Source organism: Hibiscus syriacus, unplaced genomic scaffold (assembly GCF_006381635.1).
Source record: "Hibiscus syriacus cultivar Baekdansim isolate YM2019G1 unplaced genomic scaffold, ASM638163v2 tig00005858_pilon, whole genome shotgun sequence".
Classification (NCBI taxonomy): domain Eukaryota; kingdom Viridiplantae; phylum Streptophyta; class Magnoliopsida; order Malvales; family Malvaceae; genus Hibiscus; species Hibiscus syriacus.
Genome location: NW_024062068.1, coordinates 30357 through 51433, shown reverse-complemented (window position 1 = coordinate 51433; position 21077 = coordinate 30357). Strand labels below are relative to the sequence as shown.

Genomic DNA, 21077 nt, shown 5'->3' with positions numbered 1-21077 from the left:
AACATTTAAAAATGAATGCTCAAAATAAAATATTACAAAGCTTCATTAATGATTAAAATAAAGTGATACAAACAACCAGGGGCCTGAAGTGATATTAGCCCATAGAAAAATGAAAACACGGGTAAAGATTAGAAAGATATGAGGACTAAACATGTTATTTACCCTTTAATAAGTGGCCAATACTAATGATATTACAAAAGAAGGAACTTGTACTGATATTAACCCAAAACAAATAAAAGGACACAGTTGATATTACAAAAGGTAAAGGATCTACACTGCTATTAATCCTAAATGCGAAAACACGCAAACCCCCAACCCCTTTAATGACGTCGTTTTGAGCTTTGTTTTTAAGGCTGAAATTCAGTCACCATCTCATTATCATCATTTTCTCTTTCTTTGCAGAGAGAGAGAGAGAGCAACAAAATGCTCTCTATTTTCCTCTCTTCCACGGGGGAAAACCAAACGCCTCCCTCACGAGAAAGAAACGCTTCGGCCAGCGCAGGTCGGTGGCCAAGGAGAGTGAATAACCCGAAATATCCCTCCTATTTACCTATCTTCCCCGCCTCTCTAAAGACCCCAAAGATCAAACCTTAAAACTAGATCTAAAAGGGGACGAAACATTTACCTTCCTCAGGTGGGTTCCTTGGTCTGATGAACGGAGGTTAACAAGTTGGGTAAGTATTTTTTTAATCTCTCTCTTTTTCGTTTTCTTTCGTTTCCTTGTTTTTTCCTCTCTCCCCTATGTGTATTTTTCTCAAACCCCGAATATTTCTTATGTTTTTTCCTCTGGAAAACCCCTTCACCGAATCCTCCCCTTCCAAAAATGGTTCTCCTTTTTTTCCCGCCCCGTGTTTCTCTTTTTTTATGGTGATATCTCTCTTCTCTTTGCTTTGGTGTGATGGATGATAGATTGCTTGGATTTGATAGGGTTAGATTACATCGGGATATCATTTAGATTTATCCTCATTTTATTGGGTTTTTTGGATGTGATTTTGAGTTGATTTTTTTCCTGACTGATGGATTTGTCATTGTTGGCTGAGCATGACGAGATGACATCGGCGACGGGGAACAATCGACTATGGTGATGAGCGGTGAAGCCTCACACCGATGGGGAAACCGAACAGTTGCTGGAGGCAACTGGTTGTTAGCTAGGGTTAGGGTTGTGAAACCTTAATTGCCTCGGGTCGGGTCAGCTGAACTGGGTCAGATCTTGGGCAAATTCGGGTCAGTTCGGGTTCCCCTCTGGGTCAGGTTGAATGTTAGGCTGTTGGGGTTGGATCTAGGTCATTCGGGTTTGGGTTAGCAGCTGGGTCATCTGAGTCTGGTGCTAGGCTTGGCTTTTGGGTAGAGTCTGCTTGTAATGGGTTTGGGCCTGTGCATTTGGGCTCTGGGGCTTAAAGGCATGTAAAATAATGTAAATTATAATAATAGTATATATAATAATATTTTTGGTAGACCCGGACAAAAACGGGAGTCTACACACCTAATTTTAACGAAAAAATTTTTAGGCACCAAATTGTATTTCAAGATATAGTATAGACACTTATTTTTGTATTAAGCATTTATATAATAAAAACATTCACATTAACCCAAGGTACGAAGAGCATTAACCCTATGATATTTGGGAAAATATACTATTCCAAGCCTCGAATATTGGATTCCTCAATTTTCTAGACGAATGGATTAATGGTGAATGTTATATTCTTTTTTCTTTACCATATCCCTACATTGGTTGAAAACGTTTGCATGCTGATCTGATCAACCATACATCAACGCAAAATGGGAAGCCAAGTGATCCAAACGCAACTCCAGTACCCTTCATAGCCTCAGATTAGCACTAAACATGGCTCTAACCCTTTCTAGTTTCTATTGTTAAATTGATGACATGGACACTTTTCTTGTAGTTACTCAATCGCACAGTAAAAATCACGTGACAATCCAACAGAATGCTTTAAACTTGTACTTTCAAAAATTTCACAGCATCACTTTAAAGACATTTACCACATTTAGTGAACTCAGAGCTACTAAATAAAATTATGCTAAATTAGAGGGATTGAATCTTGGGTTTCAACATAGTACAGGGGTTAAACCAGAATCAGACCTTAAAAATACCCATGTTATAGAGTTTTGATCTAAACACACACGAATGGATCAAGAGGGGTTGGTAAATTTTCAAATTCTCTAATAATTTAGATATTTTAATGAAAGATTTATTTTTGTTCTCTAAAAATTTATAAATCCATCTCCAAAACTTTTATAAGTTCATCATTAATATAAAATCTTGTGTTCCCAATGGTGTTGGTGTGGGTCTCTCAAATCACAAAGTTAAAATCAAAGAGTAAAATAAAAGGCAGCCTTTCCCAATATATTGAAAGGAAAAAACCCACACCCTTTCCGAAGCTGAAAAATCAAAAGCACGTCTCAAAATTCTTAACAAACGGAAAGAAGGCAAAAGTGGAGCCTTGGAGATGAGCCAATTTGCTGCAAAGTTTGTGCTTTTAAGAAACATATCAATCAAAAGCACTTGAAAGGAACTACACAACCGCATGAGATTGTCATTACGTAATGCGAAAACAAATCATAGAGCTTCCTCTTCTTTTATATAATATCTCTACCAAAAACCTAGTAGCCAACGTTTAAGCACTCCAAAATGATGAATAATAACCTTCTATTCTTTAATCCATTTTATACAACTATTTTCCTTTGGCTGTGATCCTTATAACCAATAGTCGATAACATTCATATCTTTACTTTCAATGTTCTTCTCTTTGCATTTACAAACAAGAAGATAAACAGCAACACAAATGGCGTCGTCCACAAACAGGCATCCCAAAGCTTGATGCTGCCTGAATAAACAAAGATGTTTCCCAGTGTTTCCTGCAAAATTATGCAGAACGTGATAAGGATGCCACTTTGATTGAAACAATTGAACCTATTTCTGTTTGTTTACCAAAAACAAGCACATAAATACCAAGCAAGCAGATCAATTATATACATAATTAAAAAGGTTAAGATCATGCTTCATCTAACTGACATCGATTAACAGGAAATTACAAGTTACAATAAATCAATCATATGGTTTTACTATTACGTATCCATTGGAAAAGTAGTAATACCCGCAAAGCATCTTGCAAAAATCATATTTGAAAGCCTTGGATGTGTACTAAGCTTACCGTATCAAACAAACTCTCTGCTGCTTGCTTGTGCTGCTTTGCATAGATGCCTCGAGCATACTCATAGAGCTCTAAATCAAGCTTGTTAAGTGATTGTATCTGCTGAAGGACAACCTGAGGAACTTGAAGACGTGCCTGTAAATGAAGATGTCAACAATAAACAGAAGATCCAAACATCAACAAAGCTACACCTGAACTTTCAATTCAAGATTGATGTGATCACTAGATCTTGTTCTTTTATAATTTTATTTTATTTCTCCCTCACTTTTCCACGAAACTCTACTGGATATTGATGTTAAATCCCCCAAAAAGACCACAGTTACTAATTACAAATGTTTTTTCCAGTTCATTTTGAAAACCTAAATTTTCCCTACTTGTACACATAATAGAACTACAAATGACAACCCCAAACATGTAAGACAATCAAGGCACTGGAAATCTAATTCCCTTGACAAACAGATGGACCAGCATAAGGTCAAGAAGATACAACAGGTCTATTAAGGCATGGTTTGCTCTGGCCAAAGTGCTAGACTAATAGTTGTATAGTTGAACCAACCATGCTCTAGAAATAGATTAAATGTATCTAAATATTCGGTATTTTAGAGTACCTCCTTTGTGAAATTTGCTGGTGAGATTCTCTTCAACGAAGCTATACGCCGACGCGCTTGGGTCTTTCGCAAACTGGAAATGCAAACCTCATATGTGTCCATAAGTTTTCCCACAGTCATCTATTATGGTGGAAAAGAAGTAAAGGTATACTTGTTTAATAAGGAAAGGTATCACATCAAGCCCATAAAAAAATGTTGGATATTACAGTACACAAAAGGGCCTACACTCTCTTGCTTTACATCATTGTCATCTGATGATGGTGTGGTTTCATTCCCCTTCTCGTCTGAATTGGTATTCTGTCATGCCAGAAAAAAAGAAATTCGTTAAGTGTAATACTCTGGATGCTATCCGGCTATTAAGCATTCATTAGCTATAATACAGCACCTGATCCAGCTCTGAATCTGATAATGAACTGCTCGGTTCTGCAGCACAAGTGATTTAAGTAAGCTAAAAGTATCTTGATTTCAACTGGTTTAGAGAAACATATGAAATAACAATGTGCCAAAATCAGCACTTCAATGTAATACAATCAAATACATTTAACAAGGTTTTACAAGGCTTTCTGCACTAGACAAATTTCAGGAGGAAATTTCAATAAAATTCCATACTAACCTGATCTGTTAACAGTGGCTCCCTGACCAATAGGATTGGAGTTTGCCATCTGAGAAATCACTTGTTGTCCAACCACATTGGCAAACATTGTTGCAGATTCCCTATGGTCCTCAGTTAGACCAACATATAACATATTGTCCAACCTCTTCTGAAAGATTTACAAGTATTTACCATAAATGCAACAATATACCAGAAAACGGGGAAATCAGAAAAACTATAAGAACAGTTCTTAAGATATTAAAACTTATTGTAATTACCTTTGCAACTTGAAGCACGTAGTCACCAAGATTATTGTACTTGTCTACACAATGGCGCACCTCATGAGATTCAGGTAAATAAGAGTTGTTTGTCAATCCTGCAATCTGTAAATTAAATAAAGAAACCGGTTTTGGAGTTTGGACAACAACATGGATAGAAATGCTGCAAACTGTGGATTAGTACCTGAAAGGTTGCTCCATTATGGACAATTTCATGAGCTATAGGATCATTGATGTAATTGAGTAATGGCATTGCAACATCTTTCATGTTGTATGGATCGTTGCTCGAAACTTCATTAGTGCCTGTGCTCCTAGCTTTCCTAGCATCTCTCTGCAAGCAAGGGACAAGAGTAGAAGTAAATATCTCAAAATAATTATATCATTGACACAAAAAGGTTCATTTAGAACCATAAAAAAGTCACAGAAGAATTCAAAAGACAACTTCTCCCTCCTGATCACTTCAGATCACATAAAATAAAAGCAGATCTGGTAGGTTTTAATAACTGAGGAAAAAAAGTGGAGATGTTCTCACATTGGTCAAATAATCCTATCTTGAACAGGTAAATGAAAACAAAAGAAACTAACAATTACCAGCAGCACTAAAATGCATACGAGAAAGGCTTTCTATAAACACTTCTACACTAAATGGGAAAAAGTATCATTGACATGAGATTTAGAGAAAACTTGAATCCAGGGATATATGGTGACCTTGACTTAAGTGTAGACAAAACTCTAATCCCTAAAAAGGTGCAAAATGTGTTTAAAAAATAGAAGGCAAAGGTTTAAGATAACAATAATATAATGACTCGCACAGGATTAGATACAGCATACCCGAGCAAACAGGTCTTCTCGCATCCATGGAACCAGATACTTCCAAGGCCATATATCCAGAGTACTTACTCCTTTACTTTTGGATCGTAAACGACCAGTCATTAGTTTGGCAGATGTTAAGTTGGGATGCACTAGAAACCTAGCTGCCACCTCCACTGAAAATTCATAAGTGCTAAAGACACGATCAATTGGATTCCTAAGTATTGTCACCACCGACGTCCTGTCCCTGGGAAGTTTGGAGGTTATGCTATAGTCATCATGAGTAACCAATAACCTGCATTTTTCCTTGCTGCATTCAAGTGGAAAATTTCAATTAAACAACCTTGAAAAAAAAGGACACATAACAAGGTGAACTAGTCCTTCAACTTTGAATACAAACGAAGTTCCCAAGGTACCTAGGATCAAACCGTAGCTTGTCATAAGAACGAGGGCATTCTAGAGAACTCAAATATAACTTCTTTAAGAAACTGCCAGCATAAACAAATAAGCAAAAAAATGCAATTAGCAAAATGGATGAATTCTTACAATTCATTCATATACAATATATGCATCTTACTACTAAAAATTACCAGTAGAAATAGGTTCGCCCACCGGTTCTAGGAACATGAAGGAAGAAGAGTAAATCCTTCAACGTGTGCTTATCCACATTGCGTCCATGTTTAAGCGAAGTACTTGCCCATTTTTTAACCACATTTTCGCAATGCTCATAATCATTTATGGAAAAGGCATTCCCCACTAAAACATAATCAGAAAAGAAAAAAGGGGCGGGGGGGGGGGACTCAGAATAATGAACACTTCAAAACATCAAAATCAATGAAAAAGGGAAAGAATTTGTTCAGTGAATACCTAATCCAAGAATAATTAACAAAATTGCGCATTTTAAAATTGGATCCATTCATTCAATTCCTATCACAATCACTGCCAAGAAAGAAGTAATAATTATTATAAGAAATCAAAGAAATAGCAAGATAAAAGGCGAAAACGAAAACGAACCAGAAAGAGACGGAGCTGGATCACAAATCACAATAAAACCCTAATTAAAAACCAGAGATGAAAGAAAACAGAAGGCGTGAAGAAGAGAGATTAACCCCCGAAAATTTAAAAATAATAACTCGGAAATTGTGGGTTACCTGTATCGAATAACGGGATCTCGTGCTCAAAAATTAAATCCCCTCGAAGCTTTGTCGGGACTTTGGTACACAATTAACTCTTTAATCGATTTGGCCCCACAATACTCATGCACAGAAAACAACAATTTATGTCGTGAATTTCTATTCTTTTTCTTTGAGAAAAGAAAAAAATAGTTTTCTCGGTAGTCAAACAGGGTTCGGGAAAAAATTACATGGAAAATAAAAGAGAGAAAAAAACAAAAAGGAGATTAAGGTCTATATCTGTGTCCGAAGAAGAACACAGAACCAGCCTGAGAAGAAAGAAACTAGGAATGATGATATGATCTACACGATGTAGAAAAATGAGACAGTGGGCGCATTTTATGTTCAACATTTTACAAACGTCTTTCAGAGGGCAAAACTGTAAAAATGAAATCTAAGATACAACTTCATTTTTTAAATTATCACTAATTTATTTCTACTTTAAATTATAATTAATATTATGATAAAAAGTGTTTTCACATAAATTTTATAAATAAACAAATTAAACCCGTGTTAAATATTTTTTTATATAAATTATTTATCGCTCTATTAATTTTTTTAAATAACAAAAATTTAGAAGTAAAAATGCATATTTTTTTTCATCAAGATAGGAATGGATTACTTTTACCTTTAGAAAATGGTTAACTAGTCTTTGATTTATAATTCAAATTCTCTATGAATCTCTTAAATTTTAGAAATATATTAAAAGAGCTGGTGTCACTAATTATTCTTTTAATGAAGACTGTAACGTGTTTTTTAGAATAATCGATAGGAGTTGCACGAAATTGAATACTGTAACTCATGCTCAACACAAGTTAAACTCACAAAGATTATGTTACTAAACTAATAGCTTGTAAGCAAAAAATGATAAATAGGAAATTATAATTCAAAATGACCAAATGAATTTAGGATTTGGATTAGTCCTATTCAATAAAATTTCTATTTATTAATTAAAAATTAAATTTAAGAATAAAATATAAAATTATTAATAAAGAAATATGTTTTAATTTAAGATGCAATAATTTTAAAATTCAAAACAAATGGAATGAATAAAAATTAAAATAATTTTCTAGTTCAGATCATGAATATATATTAACTAAAAGTTTGAATTTGAGTATAGGAGTATTATTTAGTGATAAGGTGAATAAACAAGTGGAATAAATCATGTCAGCTATTATAATCGACAATGGAATAGACATTTGTGAAATGAATCAAAACTGAAACCTTTACAATTTGATGTGTGGGACGAGTTGCGCATCAAGGAAGTGCGAACTAGGCACCCTTCGCCAAAACATGCACCAAATTGTGCTTTATCCTATTCCTGGCCCTGGCCTTCATGTTCTTTCTTGTTTATATTCGATGTTTTTTATGTTGTATTAAAAAATAATTTATTTTAAGTTTTATTGACAACGTAATAGAAAATAAATTCATTTCTTTAGTTGTTTGATACGGGTTGGATTGGAGGAATTGGAAAACAGTGAAATAGAGGGGCATGGTGGGTTTGGAGTTGGACTGTTTGATTATTCTAATCCATAGTTGCATATGTCGCCTTGGGTGGGACACGTGGTGAAACAATAGAAAGGACTTTTATTTTCGGCTTTTCTTTTAGGCACCAAAGTGCCAAGATGGTGCCCAAACCACCCACTTCGGTGGTTCTCAAGGACCCCACCCATTTGGCCTCCTATTTTAAAACTCAAATTAACCCACTTCGACTCTAAATCAACAGAATCCGTTCAATTTATAAGCCATATCAATATCTAGGAAATATTTTAGACATGTACAAAAATTTTGATGTGACCCGGGTAAAATTTTAAAGGGATGTAAATGGAATGGGGAATTTGCCCGAGTTACCTGTACAAAAGCTTGTGTTTCATTTCAATGACATGCTTTCTACCGCACAAAATGCTCTGTTTGTGCAGGAAAATATGCTCATTATACTGAATAAAAGAATGAAACTTCTTTTTGCAGTAATTCATATTGTTATTCTTCATCAAATCCAAGCTTCTTAAACGAGGCTAGTGATTAGTGAGTAAACGTCTACCGGAATAGATTTCGCAGCATCCAGGTGATTCAATCGGCATGTCCCAAGAAGGTATTCCGGGAGCTCATCTACGGTATTGGCCTGAATATAACAAGATTAAATGAAACCTTCTCAGATAATACATAAAGATGAGAGGTTGAGCTATCTTATTAAACGAGAATCCCAAGAACCTTCTAGCCAATTAAATTTACTTGCATTTCTTGTTTTTGTCTATTAATGTTCTGCATAGTGTTGGTTTTACCTGTACCAAAAATGCCATTTCGATAACCAGATTGTTGAGGTAGCCAAGCACAAGATTGACCACGCCTCTTGCCACTGTTGATGACCCAATGTCAATCCCAAGCTGAAATGATGATTGTAAAATTTTAGTTTGCCATGCCACATGCTTTGCACATATTAGTAACTTATGTGCGTCTTCCGCTTGCTACAGAAAGGGAAATATCATCATGAAATTTGGATTATCCAACTTAATTGTTATTATCATGAAATTATCAGGTTTCTGTTCTTTTCCTTCATTGACAATGCAAACAACTGCAGACATATAACTGCACCGCACTATACTTTTTTCTTTTCTATTCAAACACACCAAATTCTTCCGAAATGAGAAAATGCTTAAATGAACATATATACATAAATAGATAGGGACAGAAGGTGTAGAGTAGTACAAAAAAACTTACCTCCAAGTAGTTCTTCCCATGGAAGTAATTAATTTCCAGAGCTTGGCCAATTAGACAAGCTTTCTTTCCAACACTCTGCTTGACTATCCATGATCCCTAACCAGGAAAAAAAAAGTCAACTGTCAGAACATTACCTTATGCGATGTGAAATAGAGTTGTATACACCACAGAACCAGCTAGTTATCGGTGCAAAAAATGCCAACTATTATAAATGTAAGTGATAATCTAAGTGATGCAACTGATAAAAAGGGTAAGTGATTTCGTTTTAAGATCTTAGAACTTTAAAAACACCGAGGAGGAATATAAACGTTCCTCCTCTTCTGCTTAACTGGAAAAACCAGAGGTTCTCAATCGCAACTGCATGCACCAACCTTTGATATGTATGGAATGAGCTTAAACCTTGAATTTCTATATGCATCATCCCCATTGACGAAGTTATGTAGCAAGGGTGATTCTTCCACAGGAGTACTCATCATATAATATAGCGCTAGACTATATGTAGTTGAACCTGGCACCTGTGTCATGTTAATGATTCGATTATTTTAAGTGCTCAAGAACCAACAAGAATGAAGATAGAAATGCATACCACTTTGACAGAATTAAAGACCAAAGTACCTGTATATTGACAATGAAGAAAAACTCTGGCCCTCCACGAGCAGCATATCACTGCTAATAAACATTTACAAACTTATTTTCATTTTTCAATTCACAAGCAACATATTGCAAAATGCAATAAGTACAGCTTGAGGTTACAGGTGACTCATGTGCAATGACCACAAAATCTCAATTAAGAAAAAAGACAACATATATTAAAGGAAAACCTGAACAATGCCCCCAGGTCGCCCTCCTAGATCATCTTCTCGCTTGTCCGATCTTAACCAATCTGCTGCAACCATTTGCATCAGTGTGCCCTTTGCCTTAATCTGGCAGAAAACAAGAGTAAAGGACGGGAAGTTGAAATTTAATACGGGAAAACTAAAAATGAAGCTATGCAAAGGAAAGCCAAAGTGAATTTAATAGAGATATTCAGCATCATACTACTTGCACCTGATCAACATATAATACCTACAACTATCACACCTTACAACTGGTATTTAAGCCAAGCCAAGAGCTAAACACATAGAAGGAAATGAGTAATTTAGAGATCATCAAAGACAACATGCCATTTCACTGGAAGATAATGTAGTAAGGCATAAAATGGACCATCATAGAACACACCAGCAAAACTTTTGTTATATACTTCAACTTTGACCTCAAACCACACTGAAACATCATTCTCCATACCTTTGTTCGATCTTCTAGGTAATTTTCCCCACGAATTAAAAATGTGAAGGGTTCTGTTTCTGTCCAACTGCAAGGCAATGTACAAGTTGGATCCTTAGAAAGAGTATTTCCATAGGAGCAACATATATCATCTTCCCTTGTGATGTCTTGCAAGTCCATGTAGCCCCTCTTCTGGACTGCAAAATAGAAAAACTGTATGCAATCAGAAATTTATCTTTCCATAACTACCTATGGGAAAGAAAAATCTTTAGAAGTGAATAATTTAAAATATGAACCACCTGCAAGATCATGTATCTTTTTGACAAAAACAGAAGCCGTTGATAACTTTGGTTGGCGCATATCCTGAAAGTTTTTCAGTCACATAGAAGTGAGAAAATCAGAGTTAGACAATACACTAAACTTTTAATGGCCTCATCTAATGCAAGAGTACAGTAACATCGCCACTAGATATGAAATAGAAAAGGTTTAAAAATTGTAGTGGTTCACATCCTCTTTGAGATATGAAGAAACGTTAAACAAAAATCTATTTGCATTCAAAAGTCAAGGATAAAAACTTTGACTTGTAAGTTGTACCTGAGAGTATACCTCAGGACCAAAGTCAGAAGCCCATTCATCTTCTGTTTGAGCATAGTCTGTCGGTTCTGGAACATCAAAGAATTCATCAGCAGCATCATTAAGACCTACCAGACTTGAGTGTTCTGAAGGTGCCCTTTCCATTGCTACAATCATATTTTCCTTGCCTTTTCCAGACTCTATCCGTTTACACATATCAACCATGCTTTCCTCTTCAATCTGATGCAATCTAACATTCCATAACTCTCCAGATGAAAGATCAGCAGAAGGATAGTTTCCTTGTCTTGCTTTAAATAATTCTCTTAAGGCTGCAAGTACACGAAATAGATTCCTAGAAATTTAATAACTCAAATGATAAAACAAATTTGTAACACATACACACAAGCACACAATACATGAACTGATAAATAAGATTTCATTAGCAGTTCAATTTTAGGGTGATAGATCACGCAATTTATAACAGGATATATGATTACCAGCAACTCTCTCAAGCATACGAATGGTAATAGATCTGGCTGCAGATGTTTGAAGATAAGATTTCCAGAATTTCCAGTCAATTGCAAGCATGTGCTTCACAACTGAGTGTTTTCCCTCGGTGACTGGAGCTATGACATATCCTCCACCTGCAAGTAAGTGCCAAATATTAACCTGGTAGATTAACTTCTAATTTTTTTTTAAAAATTACTAATATCCTTCCGTATTCTAAAAAATGAAATTAAGTGTACATCGTAAGCCACATCCTGCAAGTTTTGCAGTGCAGTATATGAGGACAATGACTAAGTTGATCAAATCAAAATAAATTAATGGAATAAGCATTTATCAACGGTATTCAAATTGAGAAGTAAAAGGATATTTCCAAATTCAAACACACACAGACACCAGTAAATGTGCATGTGTTCATGCACACAAGGGATACTAAGAGTAAGAAGAAAATTCTTGTACGATATGTGAAACTGAAAACAGTTCGAGCATCTTAAATTTGCTTATGAAGGATACAACTCAGAAAGATCTCTTTTGTTTATATATTTTAGGCATACATTACTTTTAAGGTTGGCACGGACATAGCTTTTCTGTGGGGGGCACTTCTTGTGAAACACTGAGTGGTAGAGAATAACTGTTACAAAACCAACCAAAAGAAGTGAGTTTATAATTAAACTGGGTTCTGACTTCCGAATAAATTTTTTGAGAATTTCCTAAAAGTAATTACTACCGTATGTCCCATCTTCTTCTCTTTTCCAATAGCGCCGCAACAAGAGATCCCTTCTTTTCATTCCCCTGCAAGTATAATTACATAGTGAAAATATATAACAGAAACCCGTGCAAAACATAATGTCTAAATCAGAAATTTGGATCCGACCAAGGCAACCAATCACTATATAGCTGCTTGTGAACAATATCAGTATGACCATCAAGATGTTCGACCACACTACCCTTGTAGAAACAGAAGTCCCATCTGCAAGACAATTTGCAAAGTTACTCTTGGTTCTGGAAAGACTGGGAAAAAACATTTCAGAAAAAACAAAATAATCTGCTAGGTGAACAAAATTGTGATTTTGATCAACTTCAGGATGCACAAGAGAGCATCAAAGCAGCAATAATAATTCAAATAGAAGAACTGCAAAGGAGAACCAAATACAGATGCCAAACCTATGCATGGTATTGTCTTCACAATGTAGATTTTTTCTTATGGTTTTGGTGTAGCTATTAAACTTAGTGTATTAAGAGTTTCTAGATGGAGTGGAAGTTCACATCAAAAAGGCAAAGATACATGGTTTCAGTTTCTATCTTGCATCAAACTTAAGTTCACATTTCCACTCCATTACAGTTTAATGAGTCATAAGCTCTAATGGCACATAAAAAGTTGTCCCCTGAGAAAAAAAAATAGCAATGCAATATGTTCCAATGAATCACAATACTAGATTTACTACAATTGCAAATATGCATAGAATTGAAGTACTACTTTTGGTTGCAATCTAACCATGACTCTTGAAAAAGGGTATAAGAGCCAAGAAAAATACAAAATACTTGGAAGCTTACTCTGATCTTGAGGGTCCAAGAGACATGAGTGTCTGGAAAATGGCTTCTGAAGTTCCGTCTACGACTCCCACAGCCATGATTGCAGGATGGTCGTCCCACTGCAAATGGAGAGAGGAGTAAACACAAAGTCAAAATGCTATTCCATGAAAAAATTGACCTGTGAACCAAAAGCTACTTACCTTTCCATGAGAATCCCTATCTTTAGCTTCTTTAAACAGTCTAAGACCTGCATTCCATTCACAGGCTTCGACAAACAACTAGTTCTATCTAAAAAAATCCCAATTATCTTCTAGTACTCACCATTTTGACAGCCAAAGATTGTCCAAGGAGATGGTGCTACAACATCAGATGTCACTCTGTCCGTCTTTGTAGATGAATAAAGAGTCCAGTCAACAGAGTTGTTGTGATTTGCATTACTGGGACTAAATCTGCTTGAATGGAATCTTTCTAAGAAATTGATATAAAGTAATGGGATATAAATTTGAAACTAATCAATATAGGACTAGCATCATATCCTTTGACACTAATCACTTCCAAACAAATCTAACTCAATTTTTTCAAGAAACCAAATCACATACAAGCATGAATGAAAAGACAAAAAAGGCAGAAATGTATTATTTGTTCAATATCAATGCTGGAAAGTTCACTAGTTATTATACCTGAAGGACTGCCATCTACTCTTTGAACAGGCTGCATCATTTCCAAGGTATGGACCACCCTGCATACATACAATCCATTCTCAGTCTAATCCCATCTTATATCCAAAACTTACGATGTCCAGCAATAAGAGGAAGCAATTCAGCACCTTTAAGGCTGCTTCCGTGAAGGAATGAATCCATCTTGCTGCTTCTTCAGGACTACTGGCTCCTAGCTATAAATTTAGATTCCAGATCTCATACATGAAGGTGAAAGTATGATAGAAAATGACCAACAATCTTTTTGTGAAATATTTGTCTCACCTTAAGTTGATCATTATGATTAGAACTATTATAAAGCGTGAATATAAAGAATACCTACAACGTCAAACAAAGAACAATCATTACAAAGAGTCCAATGGCCTAACCTGACATATAAACCAAAAAATTTACCACCACCGAAGGAAATGACAAATTATTCACATACTTTTCTGTGAATGCTCTCCCTCCCATTATCTGTAACTCGAATGCTGGAATCAATTATTGCACTTCTACCCGGTTCCTGAAAGAAAAATCAAGGTTTCACTCATTCACCCAATAAAATTGTCAAACCAGTAAAAAAAACAGCCTGCAACTGCAAAACTATAAAATACAGACAAAAGATAAAAAATTAGCTGACCCTTATTCTCATATGTAATAAGGTAAGGGGAGGTATGATAGTAGGCTACCCCCAACACCAGGTTGAGAGCAGCTTCTGTGGGAGACCTCCAAATTATGAATTGCCCACCGTGGGACTTGATCCCACGACCCCAAGGTTAAGAGCCTTGTGCTCTACCAACTGAGCTAGACAAGCAATTCAAAAAATATAGACAAAAGATCATTAACTCAAAATGAATGTGAGCCTAAATACTACCTTAGCATCGGTAAGTATTCATTCATTAAATCCAACATACAATATTTTCCCAAAGGTAAACAAGAATTGCAACAACAAGAAAAGGAGTACTAAATAGCTTTGATCATTGGTTATTTTTTGAAGGAAGTTAAGCCACTTTCCCCTAAAGCAAAAACATCATCACATCACAAATTATGCTCAAGTTAAAGCTTTGGCCCAAGAGCTTGCTAACTCGGTTCATTCAGCCACCCTTAAATGGGTGCACGTTAGCGGGCCTAACGGATCAAAGGATTCTCGGCGTCTCCAAGTTCCTTTTCAGTTCATTTGTTTTTTTTTATCCCTAGTGGGTCTTGATTTCTCGTCTCCTCCGAGCCTTAGCCATGAATTGGAGGAGCCTCTTCGGTTCCACAGAGGGCCATAACTTGGATTTCTACCCTCCTAGGGTTCGCGAAGGCTCCACTTTTGTCCAGCCTCCCCCTGATGTGCTAGAATCAGGGATTTCAGAGTGGAATTCTTCCCTCGTGGGCCAATTCCTTGGAGCTGCTCCAAATTTTGCTTCAATGAAACGAATCGTGGAAAATCTGTGGAGGAAACCATTATCTGGCAGGAGCGTTCAGGTAAGTTTCGCTGGCCAAAATCTCTATGTATTTTCTTTCACTTCTGTTTCTGATAGAGACTGGATTTTAGAGAATGGCCCGTGGCATATAATGAACAAACCATTGATTCTTAGGAGGTGGGAACCGAACCTAAAACGCTTAAACTTTGATTTGTCTAAAATCCCAGTATGGGTTCACCTCTTTAACGTCCCCCTGGAACTCTTCTCACGTAAGGGTCTGAGCTATATTGCGAGTGCCATAGGCCCTCCCCTTTCTATGGACTCGATTACTGCTGCAAAATCCCACCTCGAATTTGCTAAGGTATGTATCGAACTAGGGGTCTCTGATATTATTCCTAACTACATTGAAGTAATCCTTAACGATGGTCATTCTGTCTCGGTTAAAGTTGAGGTCCCTTGGCTCCCTCCCCGTTGTCGTTCCTGTAAAACCTTTGGTCACTCTGACAAGGGATGCAAGGAACCAAAAATTCATCCCTCTGCTAAACCTCACATTTGGAGAAAAAAGGAAGGTCCCCCTAATACTTCCGAGGTCGAACCAGCTGTTGGGGGTATCGAAATGCTACAAGAAAAAGAAATTCCCCTCAACTTGTCTGTTGCTAAGGAAATTGTTGGTCATAGTGATTCTTCTAGTAAAATAGTCGAACAGGAAACTTTAAAGCCTCCTTATGGTGATCTAAATAGTGCAGAATTGGTTACTGAGAATTCTGAAAATTTGCTGCCAAATACTGATCCTTTACCCTCTTCTACTAATAAAGGTGAAAATTCTATTGAGGTAAAAAAAAAAGGCAGAGGCAGACCCACAAAAGATAAAGCCAAAACTTCCTTGTCTGCTTCTTCTAACCGCTTCGAAATCCTTACTGGAGCTGATGAATCCATTCCAACCACTGAAGTACTTTCTCGAAAGCCTCGTACTTCTTCTTTAGGTGTCTCTGCCATTATTAATGAACTAAAATCTAAAAAGAAAGAAAAAGCAGGGTCAGTTAAAATCAGTCCAGTAGGTACCATAGGGATAACCCCTGATGCTCCTTCTCAATGATAATTGGTATTTGGAATGTTAGAGGATTGAACTGTCCTAAAAAACAAGGTAATGTTCTTAAAAGAGCTCTCCATAATAAAATTGATGTCCTTTGTTTGCTTGAGACTAGAGTTAAACGTGAGAAAGCTGTTAATATTTTAAGTAGGAAATTCAGTGATTGGAAAGCTTGTTCCAATTACGACTATGCAGATAACGGTAGAATTTGGATTTTATGGAAAAATGGTTTGAACTTCTCTGTTATTCATTCCTCTGATCAGTGTATTTCCATCAAGGGCTTTCACGCTGGCACCCCCTGGTCATTACTGCTGTGTATGGCAGTAACGATGGTATTGTGAGAAGGTCTCTTTGGCATAACCTTAAAGATCTTGATGCCATTATAGGTCAAACCCCCTGGATCCTAGGGGGAGACTTCAATGTTACCCTTCACCCTCATGAGAGCTCTGACTCTGAGATTCTTGGTCCTATTGTTTTTTCCGATATGAGGGACTTCCAAGAAGTTTTCTCTGACCTTGATTTTATTGATCATCCGTTCTTTGGTCCTAATTTCACATGGAGCAACAAACAAAGGTTCTCTTTCCTTGCTAGAAAGCTCGACAGAGTCCTTATTAATCTGCATTGGGTTAATAACTTCAACTATTCTCATGTTGAATTCCTCGCTCCTGGTGTCTCTGATCACTGCTTGGCGTTAATCTGGCTTTCCAAAGAACTCCAAATTAATAGACCTAAGCCCTTTAAATTCTTTAATTTCTGGACTCAACATCCTTCTTTCTTATCTGTGGTCAATCAGTCTTGGAACAGCCCAGCTTATGGTAACCCGATGTAGATTCTGTTCTCTAAATTAAAGCGTCTCAAAAATAACCTTAGACACCTTAACCATTCTTTCTATAGTGACCTTACCGCCAGGGTGAATCTGAAGAAATCTGAACTTGAATTCCAGCAGATTAATTCTTTAAGAGTTAAGGACACTATCGATAAGGTAATCCAACTCCAGTCTGAGCTTAAGAGCCTGGAAGAAGCGGAATTTTTGTTCCTTAGACAAAAAGCTAAGGTTTTATGGCTTAAGGAGGGGGATAAGTGTTCCAAGTTTTTTCACTCTGCTGTTGCCCGCAAACATAAACGTGATACTATTCGAATTCTGATTGACAATCAAGGCAATAGGCTAGAATCTTTTGACTCAATGTCTAATAAGGTCCTTAATTACTTTTCTAAGCTGCTGGGTTCTAAAGATCTTGAGGTGAACGCTCCTGACCCTAGCACATTACATAACTTCCTTCATGTCCCTTCGACTTCGGATAGATTTGATAACCTCGTTAAGGAAATTTCTAACGAGGAAATCAAAGATGCTTTCTTTTGCCAAGGTAATGACAAAGCTCCTGGCCCTGATGGCTACTCTCCTTTTTTCTTTAAAAAAGTCTGGGCTATCATCAGTGAGGATGTGTATTCAGCTATGGAACAATTCTTCCATGATTCCTCTCTCCTTCCTGCTTTCAATGCAACTATTATTGCTCTTGTGCCTAAAACTCCAAACCCTAGTACTCTTAAAGACTTTAGACCTATCTCTTGTTGCTCGGTTTTCTACAAAGTCATCTCTAAGATTCTGGTAAATAGGCTCACTTCCTTCATTCCTGAAATGATCACTCTGAACCAAACAGTTTTTGTTAAAGGCAGAAGTATTATCGATAACACTCTTCTTGCCCAAGAACTGGTTAGAGGTTACAACAGGAAATCAATTTCCCCTCGTTGTTCTCGGAAAATCGATCTTCATAAAGCCTTTGACTCTCTTAATTGGGATTTCATTTCTGCTATGTTGAAAGCCATGGGCCTTCCTACCACTTTTCTTAACTGGATTGAAACTTGCTTTTCTACAGCTTGCTATTCTGTTTCTTTAAATGGTAGTTTAATTGGCTATTTTAAGGGTGCTAAGGGTATTAGACAGGGAGACCCTTTATCCCCTCTTTTATTTACTCTCTCTATGAATGTTCTCTCTAATCTCTTAAACCTTGCTGCTGCTAAGAACATCTTTGGTTATCACCCTAAATGTAAAAGAATTGGGCTCACGCATCTATTCTTTGCTGATGATCTCCTATTCTTCTGCAAAGGGTCTGTCGATTCGATTCTTGGGGTAACTAGTGTTTTTGACTTGTTTTATAAAATGTCTGGCCTTAGACTTAACGCCTCTAAATGCGAGTTATTTACGGCTGGCATAAACTTACCTACTCTTGAAAACATCACTCTTCTCACTGGGTTTAAAATTGGTTCTCTTTCTGTTAGGTATCTTGGCATCCCTTTAGTCACTAGAAAAGTCTCCCAAAAGGATTGTGTGGCCCTCATTGACAACATTAAGGCGCGGCTGTGTTTCTGGTCTACTAAAAATCTTAGTTATGCGGGTAGGTTGGAATTAATCAGAGCTGTCTTATTTAGCATCAGTAGCTACTGGTGTAGACAAATGTTTCTGCCTAACTCTGTTCTTAAAAGAATTGAACAAATATGCTCTCGGTTCTTCTGGAAAGGAGATGACAGACCCGCTTCTGGTGCCCGTGTTGGATGGAATAACATTTTCTTATTGAAATCTGAGGGAGGGCTCGGTATTAAAGACCTCCAGACCTGGAACAAAGCTTGTATGCTTCTTCTTATCAAAAAAATCCTTGCTGGAGAAGGCTCTCTATGGGTCGCTTGGATTAACTGTTATGTGCTTAAGGGAAGTAATTTCTGGAATGCAGAAATTAGCTCAACGTCCAGCTGGAGCTTAAGGAAACTTTTTAATATGAGGGATGAGGCTAGTACTACATTGTCTGCTTCTACATTCTCGGTGAGAACTATTTGGGATGCTATCCGGGTTAAGAGACCCCTTGTTATTTGGCAGAAAATCATTTGGTTTCCCTTCCATATTCCTAAACTTAACTTGATTTCTTGGATGGCTTTATTTGATCGTCTCCCTACTAAAGATAGACTCATTCGTATGAGGCTTATCAATGATTGCCAATGCATGTTTTGCGATGATCCGCTTGAAACTAGGGATCATTTGTTCCTTTACGATCCTATGGCTAACTTCTTGTGGAGTTCTATATTTTCTATTTCAGGTCTTCGATTTTGCACTCGTCCTTGGGAATCTTTTATTGCTTGGGCTTGCTCTTATTGGAAAGGAAAATCTTTACTTACTACTATAATGAAGCTTGCTCTCAATGCTATGATTTACTTTATTTGGGAAGAAAGAAACAAGAGACTTTTTCAAGGGCGATCCAGAAACGAGCAAGATATGTTCCGCCTCATCAAGGATATTGTTCGTTGTCAACTTAGCGATAGAAATTTAAATAGCTTTGACACTGTAAATTCCAACCTGTGCAAGCATTGGGACATTGTCTGATTTGACTCTTTTTATTTGTTGATTGTCCTGATGCTTTCTTTTCCTAAGTTTTGTATTTGGTTTGTTCTTGGGTAATAAAATATTTAAATTATCCAAAAAAAAATACTTGCTTCCCTCTTTGGTATCTCTTGACTAAGGCCTCTTTGCAATAATAATAATAATAATAATAAGCTAATATTTGCTTTGCTTATGATTATTATTAAATCAGCTCAATTCTCTATAATAACAAAAGATTAATTGGCACAAACTACAAAGACTGTGACATCTGAATGCCTAAAGTAAAATATTCCTGACACAAAGCTGATTGTAGTCTGTACATTTTCTCCAGATTCAGTTTATCTATGAACAGTTATATTTCTAACCCAAAAAATAAAAGTACCAGCACAAACTGCTCGATTGAAAAAAAAAAATCTACTAAAAATAGTATAATGAGCAAAGAAAGCTAGCAACAAAAATAAAGAAAGAAATAACACATATTCTGAAGAAGGTCTCTAGTTTCCTATACTTATCAAAGTAACCATACTCTACCAGAGAACGTCTTTGCAATAAATTTTTAAAAATAAATTCAACTAATCCAAAATTAGTAACTAAAATAGTTATTAAGTAAACAAATACAAAATATAATCAAATTCAATGCCATTATTTCTTTCTAATATTCGTAAATATCAAGATAAACTTCTCAGCAAACGGGAAAAAAGAACCGAAAAGAAACAAAAATGAAAGAAGTGACCTGGAGATTTGAAAGGGGCATGGATTTGAAGCAATTAAGAAGATGATCTTCAAGAACAAAGTAGCGTTTCCTCGAGTACTGTAATCCAATACGATTGGAACGTATTATATACAACCATCCTTCCATTTTCAATTCTCCGCTCTGCGAACCAGCCATTTTTCCTCTTATTTCTTCCTCTTTTGTTTTCTCAACAATTCTTTGCAAAATAGAGAATCAAACAACTACAATGGATATCAATCAGATGAGATCCGATCCTTTGATTCCCATTAACGGAATGCAAGAGAATTGATTTCTTTTTAATATATATATATTTATTTTTGGAGTGATGAGAAGACTATCTCTTCTTCTTTAAAAGAAAAGTAGAACCTCTCGATTTCATTCGCTCACTTTCATCACTTTATTTTTCCCTGTTTGTTTACGAAAACTGAAATGGAGGGGAGAGTATATACTATATAAGACAAAGATTGACAGGGAATCTTTAACACTTAAAATTACTCTGTTACCCTCGTTTGGAGTATAAAAGTCGGGTAAACTTATCCGCCCAATCATGTACTTTCAT

The 21077-nt window shown here is 36.3% G+C and overlaps 1 protein-coding gene, 1 non-coding gene and 1 pseudogene across 3 annotated transcripts; all 3 read right to left on the bottom strand.

Moving 5' to 3' along the window:
- Positions 1-2701: 2701 nt before the first annotated feature.
- LOC120199998 (protein-tyrosine sulfotransferase-like) lies at positions 2702-6722 on the bottom strand. 2 transcript variants are annotated; one of them, XM_039200949.1, is made up of 14 exons: positions 6613-6716; positions 6476-6515; positions 6329-6400; positions 6052-6217; positions 5878-5949; positions 5483-5771; positions 4836-4982; positions 4652-4756; positions 4395-4542; positions 4167-4204; positions 4007-4078; positions 3782-3901; positions 3174-3308; positions 2702-2877 (listed from the first exon to the last, which is right to left on the bottom strand). In XM_039200949.1, exons 3-14 carry the CDS (start codon positions 6375-6377, stop codon positions 2740-2742), a joined length of 1479 nt encoding a protein of 492 aa, XP_039056880.1. In that variant the 5' UTR covers positions 6378-6400; positions 6476-6515; positions 6613-6716; the 3' UTR covers positions 2702-2739. The 2 variants fall into 2 exon arrangements, with proteins under 2 accessions (XP_039056880.1, XP_039056881.1); XM_039200950.1 differs by lacking the exon at positions 6476-6515 and having other exon boundaries at positions 6613-6722.
- Positions 6723-8623: 1901 nt separating this feature from the next.
- LOC120199997 lies at positions 8624-20756 on the bottom strand (annotated as a pseudogene).
- On the bottom strand, positions 14661-14733 carry TRNAK-CUU. Its single transcript has one exon. It is a non-coding gene; the product is annotated as a tRNA-Lys (tRNA).
- Positions 20757-21077: the final 321 nt, after the last annotated feature.

Coding starts and splice junctions, on each gene's coding strand:
- LOC120199998 (XM_039200950.1), bottom strand. CDS start 6,377: ATGGATCCAATTTTAAAATGCGCAATTTTGTTAATTATTCTTGGATTA. Junction 4,983..5,482: donor GAGAAGACCTGTTTGCTCGG/GTATGCTGTATC, acceptor CCTTGCTTGCAG/AGAGATGCTAGGAAAGCTAG. Junction 3,902..4,006: donor ATGATGTAAAGCAAGAGAGT/GTAGGCCCTTTT, acceptor CCACCATAATAG/ATGACTGTGGGAAAACTTAT.